Below are 13,474 nucleotides of genomic sequence, written 5' to 3'. Positions count from 1 at the left end.
TCTTATTTTTTCCCCTTGCATTCATTACAACATGTTCCAACTTTAAATAATGTTATTCCAACCATATGTATAAAATTTAATTCATAAAGTACCATATTTTCAAGAAATATATTTAGCATAGAATAAAAAACATCTATTAGCATGTATGAAAAGGAGAATAGTTAAATTTTCTTTCAGTACATAAAAATGGAGAACTGAGTTATTTCCCTTTTCAATATACGTAAACATTGATCAGTGAGGCAGGATTTGACCTTATGAGACGGTGTATTCATACCCCCAAGGGTAATCACTCTGTCTGTCTGTCTGTCATTCTTCCATCCACAAATTTTCTGTTTTTTGCTAGTAACTTTTTTTTAGGGTTGACCAATTAAGTTCAAATTTGGTATGTTGGTTGAAAAGGCAGTAAGACATATTTTGATGCTAAGTTTGGTTCTCTGTGTCATCCGGTTTGGAGCTGGGGTGGTGGGGTAGATTCCTTAACTTTATATAAGAGTGAATGGGCAAAGAGAGATAACTGCTGAGGATGTACCTACATGTATTGTAAACTATGAAAGGCTGCAGTGAGTCTCTTGGGATTAATTTACTTTCCTCTTGAAGAAAATCCAAAGCATTTATCTTTATCTGTCACATTGAGATTAATTAACACCTCTGTCTGCAAATAAAGTTTATTTTGAAGTTAAGGTCAATTCTGAATGAATTTCTGAAATGTTGATTTAAATAATGTTCATACTTTATTTTGGTAAAATGCACAATGAATTATGATTTTATTGAATTCTAAAGACAAGATATAGATAAAAATATCTTTTTTTATAATTTTTTTTCTTTTCCTTTTTTTTTCCTTATGTAAATTCAAGAATACTATTTATTTTAACAGGTATTCAGATTATAACCTCATTCTATCATTGCTGAAAAAGTTCTTATTGTAAACTTAAGAAGAACAGGTTGAGGGAGCAGTATAATTAATCCCCTGGAATTGATTATCTTGCTGGTTGCAGAAAATTGTATAGGGTTATCTTTCTGTCCTTTTATGATTAATTAACACCTTTGTCTGCAACTGATGTTTGTTTTGAAGTTAAGGTATTTACATTCACTGAAGGCTGGTATTTTAGAAAACACTTGCTTCATTCTTCTTTGGATATACATTTGATTTGAGTTATTATAAATATGATGTTTTTTTACTGCCTTATGTAAATACAAGGACACTATTTAAAGGTTGTTGGATATTTAGCAGTTGCTGTTGCTCATTCTTCTTTATTTTTAATATTTTGTAATTAAGTAAAATTCTCATCCCCTAATCTGTACCCTTATATTTCTACCTCTCGGCGGGGCCCTTGCTGACTGGTCAGATTTCTAGTTTTCATTCCTTCTTTTTTGGACATATCTCGAAATACAAGACCCAATAGAGTCTAGCATATCTGTTTTCATAATTGGATATTTTACCAGAAAAAGACATAACAGCAAACTAATAAGAAAAGTTAACAAAAAAAGTTGATGACTTCAGCATTTCTGTTGTCAACTTCCCTTATTATTTTATGTCGCCACATACCATTTTCACCTGCATATAGAGTTTATGTCTTCTAGTTGATTGGATACGAAAAGCATGTTCTACGTACGAAGAATTTCTAAAACAAGGCAAGCTATTGACAAATCAGTTGACGATAACAAGACTATGAAGAATCTCGTGTAAGTTAACATTTCGCAAATTCTATGGTCGATATAATGGCCTTGTTAGCAAATAAATCTATCGTTGAGTCGAATGTTGACTGGCGTTTTTCATAGAAATGGTTACGTAGTAATTTACGCACTGAATGGTCTAGAGATTTTTCCGTTTTCCCGATCATGACAGGGATCACACAGGCGGGTGACCAGTCAACAGGGATGCTTATTCCTCCATAGCACCTCATTCCAATAATGATGTTTTTAGGGAGGGGTCTGTGTTTGCTCTGCTCCCAATTTGTTTTCTTCCAATGGACTTTTTTCGTTATTTTCATGTTTCATTTTAAATACCCTTATGCTTATTAGGCCCCTGCCATTAAAACAGAGGGCACTTACAGGTTTTCTCTTCGTATGTGAATCTTTCTGTCAGTTTTTCCCATTTAGTTTTCTGACCTCCTTTCCTACATGCTTATAGATATTGAGCGTATTAATTTTTTAATGGGGGTTTTGAGGTTTCCTTGTTGAGATGCAGTTAAATTGTGTTCCATTCCATCCGTTTTATCAAGCATATGTAAAAACGGAACCCGTTTTGTATTTACACGCATAGGCAACCATTGACGGCCAGAAACAGACTAGATGGCAAACGGGGAAAACTGGTGACACTAGAGAGACAGCTGGCTGCCAGAAATAAACTGTTGACGAGTGAAAAGGGGAAAGCCTCCTTTGTAACATATTGTGAGGGGACAACGAGGAACGCCTATTAGAACAACACCTCCAGAGTCTCCGAGAGGGGGAATGAGAGGTTCAACACTCAAAACGGATGATCAGATGGAAACAAATCGGCCGAATCAATTATGAGAATCACAGTACAGAAACCATGGATGGAGGAGTTGCAGAAGCAAAATGTTAAGCGTGGCAAACTCTGAAAGAAGGCGGGAGATCTAAGGATACACAAATCTAGATTTGGATGCAGTGTTGTGGTGGATGCAGTGGTGGTACAAACGCAGCGCATGATTTTACCGCCTATGAGTTGCAGGAAATCCAAGCACCAGGACACACCACAGTGTTTGGAATCTCTGAGATTCTGAGTCAGCACTCAACAGAGCCGCAGATCTAGTGGAGGTCAATTAACCGCAGGCAGGTCACATGCCGCAAGAAAGAGGGTGTGTGGCCTAAGATAGAGAATGCCACATTATGAAATAGCTTTGACAGATACGTCATTGCAATTTTGGAAACAAAATTGCAAGACAATTAATGCAGAGGGGAAACTTGACACACTTCCCAACCTAATTTACAACATCGGGAAAGAAAGATTTTGCATTGAGGAAGCAATAACATCAAGGGGCACTTAAAAAACAACAATAGGGGAGTGTTGAGAATCAGAAAGTGTGCTGGAGAACTGATCATGAGACAACTCAACAAGCAATTTAAAAGGGCTCCAGAAGTAGACACAGTTGGAATAACTGTACTGACAGATGCTAATAAATCAGATTTGAATCTTGCCAGACTGAGACGAGTAGAAAGAACAAAAAGGATGTCGAAGCGAAGAACATGAGACAAGGCATGGTTTCTGAAAGTTCTGTTCAGGTTCACAAAAGAGTTGCTTTGCATAGAATGATTTAGCACATTGCAATGCTCAGAGGAGGGGAAAAAAGCAGCATCTGAGGGAAAGCCACTCAGACCACAAATGAGGCGTCGATCTGAACTGTATCAAGCAATGTGGAAGTAGTACCACCGATAAGAGAACTAACTATAGATAGCAAGGAAACAAAATGGATTAGGATAACATCCATTATAAAGAAGGTTCTATCTGGACCAGCCCAGGAACCATCAGGGTAAAACACAATTTTTACAAGGCTTCCAACATACTACAGAAACTATTGGGATTGTACAAAGTCATCTGAAAAAAGGGACAGTGTCGGAGATATTGAAACAGGTCGAGAGATCCTTCGTTCCAAAGGAGAACTCTAAGATGGTCAACTCAGGACAAAAATTTCTTCTCAACACTGAGGGAAAAATCTTCCTATCAGTTTTAGCAAAGAGGCTGTCAGATTGCATGTTGAGAAGCAAATACATCAGCACTTCTATCTAGAAGGGAGCCCAAGGTTTCTCTGGATATGTGAAGCACATCACCATTAAGTTCCAACTTATCAAAGAGGCAAAAATAGGTAAGAAGGATTTAACAGTGGTTTGGCTTGTCTTGCTAATGCGTTTTCTTTTATGCTGCATAAGTTTAAAGAGGTAGCGATACACTTTTCATCTATCACAGCATGTGAAGAACATTGTCAACAATTACTAAAGGGTTTACAATAGAGAAGCAACAATTTGGAAAGGGAATTGAACGATCTCACCAATACTGTTTGTTATGGGGATGAGCTTGATGAGGACTGCTGCAGAAAGAGAAACAAAAAGACCAAAGATGAATTCAGGAACATACCACCATTTAAACGAGGCTTCAGGGACAAAATAACAGTGACTATATCCACACAATATAAGCCAGCTAGGTTCTAGCTTCACTGAAGGATACTATAACTTGGGAAAGCATGAAGTTTAAACCAAAAATAAAATCTTGGTGTTTGGTTCTGAAGAAGGAACGAATCAGTCAATATTCCAAATGAAGGTCCAGGGCGAATAAATTCCAACAATAGATGACAATCCCATAAAATGCCTTGGTAAGTGGATCGATTCATCACTGACAGACAGTAACCAGTCAAGGGAACTAAAGCATTTTGCAACATCATGGCTGGAATCTTTCCGAGACTAATGTAGATGGTGCTGATTGATGAGGTGTCAACGACAGTGGTAAAGGGCTTGTATAATTCAGTTAATGGCTACGTACGAAAATGGTTAGGAGTTCCACCAACCTTTGCCTCGATGGGACTCTATAGCAAGACATCTCCGCTCCAGTTACCCCTTCATTGGTAACTGATCATGAAGAGTTCAAGTTTGCCAAATGCATAATAGTGATGACTTTACGAGACTCAATAGATCAAAAGGTCCGTGATGTCGGATCATTGATTGAAGAGTTCAAGGTGGCCAAATGCACTACTGTGATGGCTTTACGAATCTCATTAGGTCAAAAGCTCCGTGATGCTGTTGTTCAGACAAGGTCAAGACGCACTTGGTCGGCAAATACAGCAGTAGACCAGTAAATAGCATACTGGAACTACGAGAGATAACCGGCAACACATGCGAATTAAGGCAGAGAAGGATTTGGTGTGTCACATTTTCAACAATGGGCCAAGGCTGACAAGACCAAGAGGATAAGCATGGTCCGTGGAGAGGTGAGAAGAGAGGGCAAAGATGGATGAAGCTCAAGATCAGAAGAACTCAGTAATTAAGCAGGGGATTAATGGATGAGATAGGATCTGCCAAAACGCACATCACATTATCAGGCTTATGGAGGATGAATCAATTAAGAATTATGTTTTTACTGCGATCGGTTTACGATATACTACCTTCACCTGCAAAACAGTGGGACTCAAAGAAGATCCTGTATGCATGCTGTGTGGGAAAGGGGGCACTATGGCCCAAATCTTATCTGAGTATTCAGTTGCACTGAAGCAAGGCCGGTACAGATCGATGGAAACATGAAAAAGTTTTAGGGGAACTTGTTGACGTGGTGGAAAAGGAGAGGACAAGAAATAGATTGATTGATTGTATGTTGTTTAACGTTCCTCTCGAGAATTTTTCACTCATATGGAGACGCCACCACTTGCCACTGGAGGGCTACAAATTTTGACATATACTCGACACTTACGGCCATTGAGCAGTGAGGGATCTTTTTCTTGCCACCACCTACTGCGACACTTGACCTCGGTTTATACGGTGTCATCCGAAGGACCGGTCTCCATGTCCCACAGTGGGATTCGAACCCGCGACATAAGGATCAACTCCTTACTCCGCGACTCTATAGCAGACGCTTTAACCACTGCGCCACGCGGGCGACGACAAAAAATAGGAGATTTGTAAGAAGTCAGAAGACTTCGTTAGGAAGGGTGCAAGACTTTATAACAATAAAGGATACTCGACATAGGAAGAGACTGGGAACGTAGAGTGGATCTGAATAGGAAGCTTGTATTTCCAGCTATTTCCCTGATATTTCCTGTTGAGGCTGGATGCAGGGGCTCCCCAGCCCAGTCAGTGTGGAAGTTGAGTAGTGGTACCGGTGTCATCACTGCGAAAACATGATAGAGGCAGCTTAAATGTCGTCGATCAGCTGAGTGTGGTACAGACCAGAGGAGCCGAACTGGATGACTGGAACCAAGAGAATATGTTTGGCATTCACTGATTTACCAACTTGAGGATGTCATGCATGGTCTGGGGAAAAACATTCGGTAAAGGATGACGTGGGACCCAGGCGGAGGGTGTGGCGAACTCAAGTCAAATATGGACAGGATGCTTGAATTTTGTTGCAGATTTAACGTCATCTTTTAGAGTCATTGTATTAATGGAATCGTCTATTTTGGTAGATAAAGCTTTCCAAATTATTTGTCATAGATTTCCAGACACTTTTTTTGTCACGGATGCTTTTAATTTCCCTTAAACCTTTCACTTTTCTCTGTCAGAGAATATCTTAAGCAGATAAGAGAAAGTTTTATTTAATTAAAGCATACCAGTACCAAATTTATAGACAGTTGTAAATATTTAAAAAAGAAAAGAAAAACAAGTGTACATTGTATTTGATTTCACTTGTCAATTTGATTTACAAGCATGTTACATTATTTTACCTATTTATTAGATATTTCGTAATTATAGTAAAATGCAATCCAGTTTCAAACCATTATTTAAGACACATTTACTAAAACATTCTATGAAGTCATGTACAATCTTTATTACAACCGATGTATAAGAATTCAAGTGTTTGTTTTTAAATTACATAGAACGTAACATTTCATCAACAATAATTGCTATGTTCAGGTTTTTTTTTTTTTTCGTTGGTAGTTGCATCTTGTACCAATTTTCACTGTTTTAGAAATATTTATGTACAATCATGTATTTTAAAGATTGCATGCAAAACTCTGGAAAGAATTTCAAAACACACTTATTCACACTATAAAATATGATAATCCAAACATTGAAATCACCCGTTCTCTCGAGCAGGAAACATAGAAGATTCTTTTTACAGTGTGTGAACCAAATATTTGAAAATATAACGAAGAATTAAACGTTGATTGATTTTGTTGTTTATCAAACCTCGAGTCGGCAGTTAAATCAGCGAACGAAGAAAATGTAACTAAGTAGCGCATGAAATGAAAAAGAATACCTAAATACTGGGGATATTAAAAGTATACTAGTACTTATGCATAAATTTCAACGCCTGAAGACTGAACAGTATTTCGTCAACGAGGCAGAAAACCAGGCGAGCTTACAGACTCTGATATATTAATACATAAGAATAATTCATTCATTTTGAAATGATCACAGTTTTCTCTTTAATTTGTCTCTTTAGAATGCCCTTTTGTTTTGGTGCCAGTGATTGGTTCTCTGATCGTTGTGTCGTGGGAGGTTGTGACGTGACTGACCGAGCAGTCAAAACATCTTCAAGCTCCAGAGAATTAGCTCCCTTGACTATAATAAATTCGTACAGCACCCAGTAGCGGCCCTTTGGATCGTTTGTTCCGGCAACTCGAACGCTTCCGCCGGCAGTTGAAGTTCGGACAGCCGCTCGCCAAACATCACCATTTCCTTTTTCAATTTTTCGTCCATTTACAACTGCTTTGATGATATCACTTGACCGAAACCTTATTTTTATCCACGTTTCTTCCGGAAGCTCGCGTGTCAGAGGTTCTAATAACTGGCAGTGATATTCTGAAGCGGAGGAATACATAACTGGAAATGGTAAAGTGTGTTTCATGGCGTCTTTAGTACAATCTATTAGATACAAAAGAACTGGCTCATAGTTCCCAGATTTGGCTTTACAAAAGATTTGCAATTTATAGAACCCTTTCTCTGGAAAGTGACCGCGTATGGATATTGCACTTCCAATGTTTTCTACCAATACGTAACGTTCTATGTTTTTTAGTGTGCATTCAGAGTAACTCACTTTAAATGAAACAGGGAATTTTTTTTCTATAGGTAAAGTCAACTCTAAAATGCCATCTTTTGGGGTTATAATAAGAGGTGAATCCACACCAGTTTGAAATCCGAAATCTCTGTAATCAGCTCGTGACCTCCAGACTCCGGAATGTTTTGGGTATAAAAACACCTTTGGCTCTGTTTGCCTACAACGCAATATGTATGACACAAGCGCATAAAGTGTTGTGTCGTTCTTGTCAACACTTCCGAGAATCGTCAACCGGAACTTCCCCACTGTTGGGGGGCGTATTCGAATGGAAAATAAGTTCTGGTCTGGATTTTGCACTAACGTATACTGTTTATGAACATTGCCATCTGTGTCCGTTAAACGCGCTGCAACATTGTTTAACATCCTCGTCGTCCCTTTTATAAACACAGTGGAAGACAACGTCACCTGAATGACAGCCTGTCTATGAGACACTAGATCCACGCCCCATTGGAAGGATTTGATCGTCCTTTTTACATTTTTATTAAATGTTTGTAATGTCAAAGGTTTCTGAAGAAGTTGCCAAGCTTTGCTTTCTTTCTTATTGTTGCCCATGTATGGAAAATGGGTAGAAATCAGCTGATCGGGATCGGTAAGGAAGTAATAGTTTTCAAATTCCCTGGTATAATGACCGTCATCATTCACGTGGCCTGCGCCCAAGGTACAGTCAACCAAACACCACTGCCCGATCACGTGAACAGCATTCCAAGCGTGATTGGTTGGCTGTGTGTACTTAAAAGGTTTAGTTGCGTTATATCCATAACCTTTTACAAATCCGTAAAGAGTTTTTACGGGAATGTTTGATAATCTACAAACAGAAAATATGGATGTTTCCAACAAAATACATAATACAGAGGTATGTTAATAAGATTTGATACAGTAGTATATTTAAAAATTAATGTTAGTATAAACAAAGGAGTACCTGCATAGCTCCGCAAACAGTTCAGCGTATCCATAGCAAAGGGCCACTTTTGTGTGCATTTTAAATTCAGCTGCTACAGGCTTCTTATAGTTATTGAGAAAGGACCGAAGATCTAGTCTGTAAAATACATATGGATGTTACATAGGTCAACAAATTCTTTGATAATGAAAGCAGCTAAAATGAAAATTATCAGTAACTGCATGAACTTTTAGTACGTATTTGCATAAATGACATAGGTTGATGATGTAACCATGGAGATATAACGCCTCTCTTCGAACACCCTGAAATCAATGTGGAATAAAGAGAGGTAACTCTAAATTTTCATACAAAGAAGTTGTAAGAAGTTATCTCTCTTTGAACACGAAAATTTGTTTTTGATCAGGGATGGGGTAATCGTAATCGAGTAATCGTAATCGATTGTAATGATTACTTTTTTTCAAGTAATCGACAGTAATCTGTAATCGAAGAGATTTTCGATTACTTGTAATCGTAATTTAATCGATTACAACTAAAATTTTCAATGTAATTATAATTACTTTTTCGATTACTTTCGATTATTTTATACATAAATGGATGTTATTTTGGAGAATTATTTCCAGTCAGTCACACATAAATATCAAATATAAACCACCTAGTGTAATGTTTGGATTTCCTAACTTTTATTATCATAAGTTTAATAATGTTCTCAATAAAGCTTGCATTATAGACCTTCTGGTCTAGTATTAAATAATTCAGAAGTGTATTTCAACCATTTATTAATGAAATATACAGATTTTTGTGTGCATTTTACATTTGACCCACTATCCTCTTGCTGCATGTCCTTTTTCATGTTTCAGATGTTGAAAAACTTGTCTTGTAATAGAAAATTGTAAATAGCAAAAACAGATTTAAGTGCTATATTATATGTAAATAATTTGGTAAATAAACTACATTGTACTCGAAAAAAAGAAGAAGATGGAAATACTTATTCATATCTGAAAATGTTTAAACAAATTCAAACTTGTGTTTTAGTAACTTTAAAATTTGAAAAATCATTCTCATGTTTTCATTCAAAATTGTAAGGTTGTTTTTATATCAGTGAGAGGTTATATAAGTGTTTGTAAGAAAGAGAGTGAGTGTCACTGTGTTTGCTTATCTTGACTAATTAATTGACTGAGACATCCCTGATTTGCAGATAATGAGGTGTAAACTGTGAACTTCCTAGTGTTTAACTTTCATTCCATGGAAGACAAACAATATTAATAAAACAATTAATAGCTCTCAAAACACTTATTTCAATACAGAATGAAACTGTGCTATTAGTTTGATTACTTAAAGACCCATTTAATTTATATGTTTATTACTAAGAGTTCTAATTTACTTGTTTTTTTTAAAAGACACGTACAGGAATGTTTAATGTGTACTGTCAACATACAGGCAGCCCAAATACTTCTAATGAAGTAATTCACAATAGAATATTAGATAATTTTTGCAACAAGTCAGTAAATATGGAGGTTCAGATCCAAGGTTGGAAGGAATAATTAATTCCTTGGCATATTTTATTGTAGGAATCATGTCTCCACTTTCCATGGTAGAGAATCCCTCATTCGGGCATTTCAATTCAATTCAATTTATTGACAATTACCATGTCGGCATACAGTCATGAACAATAATAACATAAAACAAATTAACACGATTAATACATACATACAGTGAGAATTAATACATACATTTAGTGAGAATGTTAGCCAGCATAAAACCTTAAAAGAATCTGCTCTGGAACTGCAGGAACACATTCAAACTTCAGTGGATAACATCAACATTTACCATTTAAAAATTGCTTTGATATTTGAAGGGATAAAAACTTGGAAGTAATCGATTATTAATCGATTACATCTTCCAAAGTAATCGATTACAATCGATTACAGGACAAAAATGAGTGTAATCGATTAATAATCGATTACACAAAATTCCTCTAAGTAATCGATTATTAATTGATTACATTTTTCAGTAATCGTGCCCATCCCTGTTTTTGATGGGAATTTTTAAGATGATAAGTCATAGCACTTTTAAGTTTTTAACAGATAAACACAGAGTTTTGCTATACTTTATAGATGACTTACTCCACATGGTTACATATCCAGTGGTAGAAGGCCCGAACTCGTCCCAGGTTGGTCTTAGACGCCTTGGACAAATACTTGGCGAGGTTATGGACGGAAAGATCAGTGGACTTGGGAGCCTGTAACATCAAAAAATAATTCGTTCTTTAAGTTGTGACCGCTTTCTGTATTTTGTTGTTTATTTTACGAGGTTTTTTGTAAACTGATCATGACATTCTTTTTTTTTCCCCTTCTCTTCGGGTATATATTATTTTTAAAATTTGAAAAAAAGACAAAAGACTTATTTTCCTTATTGATGACTTCTATCATGTTATAAATTTTGAATTTATTAGGTGGGGGTAGGTGCAAAATTTAAACATGACTTTCGTAAAACTCATATTTCATCATTAAAAGTTGAACAATTTTGAATGGCATGGAGGAGGCAAGTTCTAACCATATATTCAATAACTAAAACTTCATGAAACAGTTCAATATCTATATTGTCTGCAACATCATAATGACCAGGGAATAATCATTCAATTAATTTTTAAAGTTTTTCCTTTATTTTTGCTTGAAATTTAAGTTTGCTGGTTCTGTTTATAATTATTACATTTTTTTGTATTTGAGTGAACTTTATTGGGTATATATGTACGATATCATACATTTTCAAACTTTATATATAATCGTGTATAATATTTACAAGTCTATTCTTACGCAAGATTCTCTTGATTACTTGTTATACACTAACTTTTGCTGCGTAACTGTCGACTTTTTTGAACATCGATAGATCGGAAATGACATCATCTCTTCTGAGACTGGGCGGGATTGGTGCCAAATCCTCGTCAACGATTGGTTGTACGCTGATTAAGCGGGTCTCGGGGAGAGTTGTGACGTCAGTGATCTCACAACAGGGTTTGGAGGAACATCTACCCATATTTCATCCCATCGTCTGAATCACATTTATGACGGATATCTGTGATTGAAATAGAAGCATTAAAAGGGCGATGCTATCAGGCAAAAAGAAAGAACTTAACATGGAAGATTTACGGGAGAAATTGTATTGGGAAAAAATCTTTTTGAGGGAGGAGGGGGTTCGATTCTTTATCAAATTTAAAGCTAGTACAAAATAACTTACTTACTGCTTCATAAAACTTTTGATTAATATTATTGTAGAGTAAAATATATGGCAAAACGATGAGGGAATGAGTCAATGCCCCCTTCCTCATTTTACCACGCACAGTCACTTGTTTTAATTTTTGACGAATTTTCTTGTTTCCAGAGACACGGAGGAAGGGGGGAGCAAAAAATATTAAAATGATAAGGATGGTACGGTTATATAGATACATATGTGGGAGCTATACCGGAATAACTAGACAACTCCTACAATGGGAAGGAAGAAAATGAATAAAATTATAAAGATATTCAATTCTTTGAACAAATGAATAGATGAATGTTACAAAGAAATTATATGCATTTTCACCTGTCATATGTAAAACAGTTCGATTCTTGGTATCCCGTTCCTTTTCATGCAGGTTAATTCTCTGCAGGATTTATACATGATTTTCGATAAGAAATAGATACACTGTTTCATATGGTCCATTAAAGCTAAATCTTCTTTTTGTCTTTTTTCCCCTGTTTTCTACGTATCCCTTGGTAAACACAACCATGCAAACATTCCACTTGTTTATCCCCAAGGTAAACAAAACATCGATAACATCGGACACACAATTTTGATAATCCAGTGAAAAAACGGGTGAAAAATAATAAAAGCACAAATATCGTAAAGAAAGATACAGGCAGTTTTTTTTGGATACACAATTCCGAAGTTCGAAAACGTTGAGAGAGAAAAAATATTTCAAAAGATCAATCTTTACTCTCGCTTTCTCAGTAGATATTGAATAAAACACATTTCCCTTATTTAAATTCACAGTACGGATGAATTGTCACGCACTTAAAACAAAGAAGTGTTTTAAATTAGTGTTATTTAAAAGACGTCACTGCATGTTCTCTTATCTAAAATTAAGCTTGTGACTTTAAATAACGCGTAAACTTGTATCTTTAGTATTCTCTCTCTCTCCCTCTCTCTCTCTTTAGCCTATATAATGTCGAAGGGAAAGTACCTTTGTATCAGTATAGTTCTAAGGAAATTAAAGTAATTCTTGTTAAGGTTTCGATGGGTATTTGTATTTTTTTTAACATAATTGATATTTGATACTTGGCAAGTATTTTTTTTTTTTTCATATATATGAAGCCTATGACTAAATAGGTTTCTTGTTTAGGAATGAATTTTTTAAAAAAAAAAAAAAATCTTTTTTTTTCAACCACTGCAGTATATAGAAAACAAATTGTCCAGGGATATTTTGATATTTTTATTTTATCTTAATATTTTTGCCTTGAAATTCCATTATTATTAATTTCTGCAATATTTTAAACAGATGAATTAGCTATAATTTCTATGAATTATGGTAATATGAGGTATTTTATTGTAGTGAACATTAATAACAAGCACAGGCACTCAGGGAATGGAACACCCCCCCCCCCCCCAAAAAAAAATGTTTTCTTTTTTAAATCTGAGATCGACACATTTTTTTCCTAATTATATTTTCTAATCTGCATTATATCTTAACAGTAATGTAATCATTTCGTCTTCATTATCCTTTTGGGAAAAAATAAATAAAATAAAATCACGTCTTTTCGAATGAAACTAGCTTAAAAACTAATCTTCCTTTTAATGTGTCTGTCGATTTCAACGCA

At 35.7% G+C, this 13,474-nt stretch overlaps 1 protein-coding gene and 1 long non-coding RNA gene across 2 annotated transcripts in view; both read right to left on the bottom strand.

Annotated features, from left to right (window-relative positions):
* Window positions 1-13,474, bottom strand: part of LOC133200359 (uncharacterized) — a 40,465-nt gene that overhangs the window by 8,108 nt on the left and 18,883 nt on the right. The gene's annotated exons all lie outside the window — the stretch shown is intronic.
* Window positions 7,064-11,675, bottom strand: LOC133200356 (kyphoscoliosis peptidase-like). The gene is made up of 4 exons (XM_061336170.1): window positions 11,469-11,675; window positions 10,745-10,860; window positions 8,643-8,759; window positions 7,064-8,528 (listed from the first exon to the last, which is right to left on the bottom strand). The coding sequence occupies exons 1-4, from the start codon at window positions 11,652-11,654 to the stop codon at window positions 7,064-7,066; spliced, it is 1,884 nt and encodes a 627-aa protein (XP_061192154.1). The 5' UTR covers window positions 11,655-11,675.

This window comes from Saccostrea echinata, unplaced genomic scaffold (genome assembly GCF_033153115.1).
Source record: "Saccostrea echinata isolate AGI-Se365-2 ecotype Australia unplaced genomic scaffold, CSIRO_AGI_Sech_v1 ptg000038l, whole genome shotgun sequence".
Classification (NCBI taxonomy): domain Eukaryota; kingdom Metazoa; phylum Mollusca; class Bivalvia; order Ostreida; family Ostreidae; genus Saccostrea; species Saccostrea echinata.
Note: the sequence above shows the minus strand (reverse complement) of the source record. Positions and strands in the feature narration are given on the sequence as shown.

Coding starts and splice junctions, on each gene's coding strand:
- LOC133200356 (XM_061336170.1), bottom strand. CDS start 11,654: ATGGGTAGATGTTCCTCCAAACCCTGTTGTGAGATCACTGACGTCACA. Junction 8,760..10,744: donor TGGATATGTAACCATGTGGA/GTAAGTCATCTA, acceptor TGTATTTTACAG/ACTAGATCTTCGGTCCTTTC. Junction 8,529..8,642: donor CTGTTTGCGGAGCTATGCAG/GTACTCCTTTGT, acceptor TTCTGTTTGTAG/ATTATCAAACATTCCCGTAA.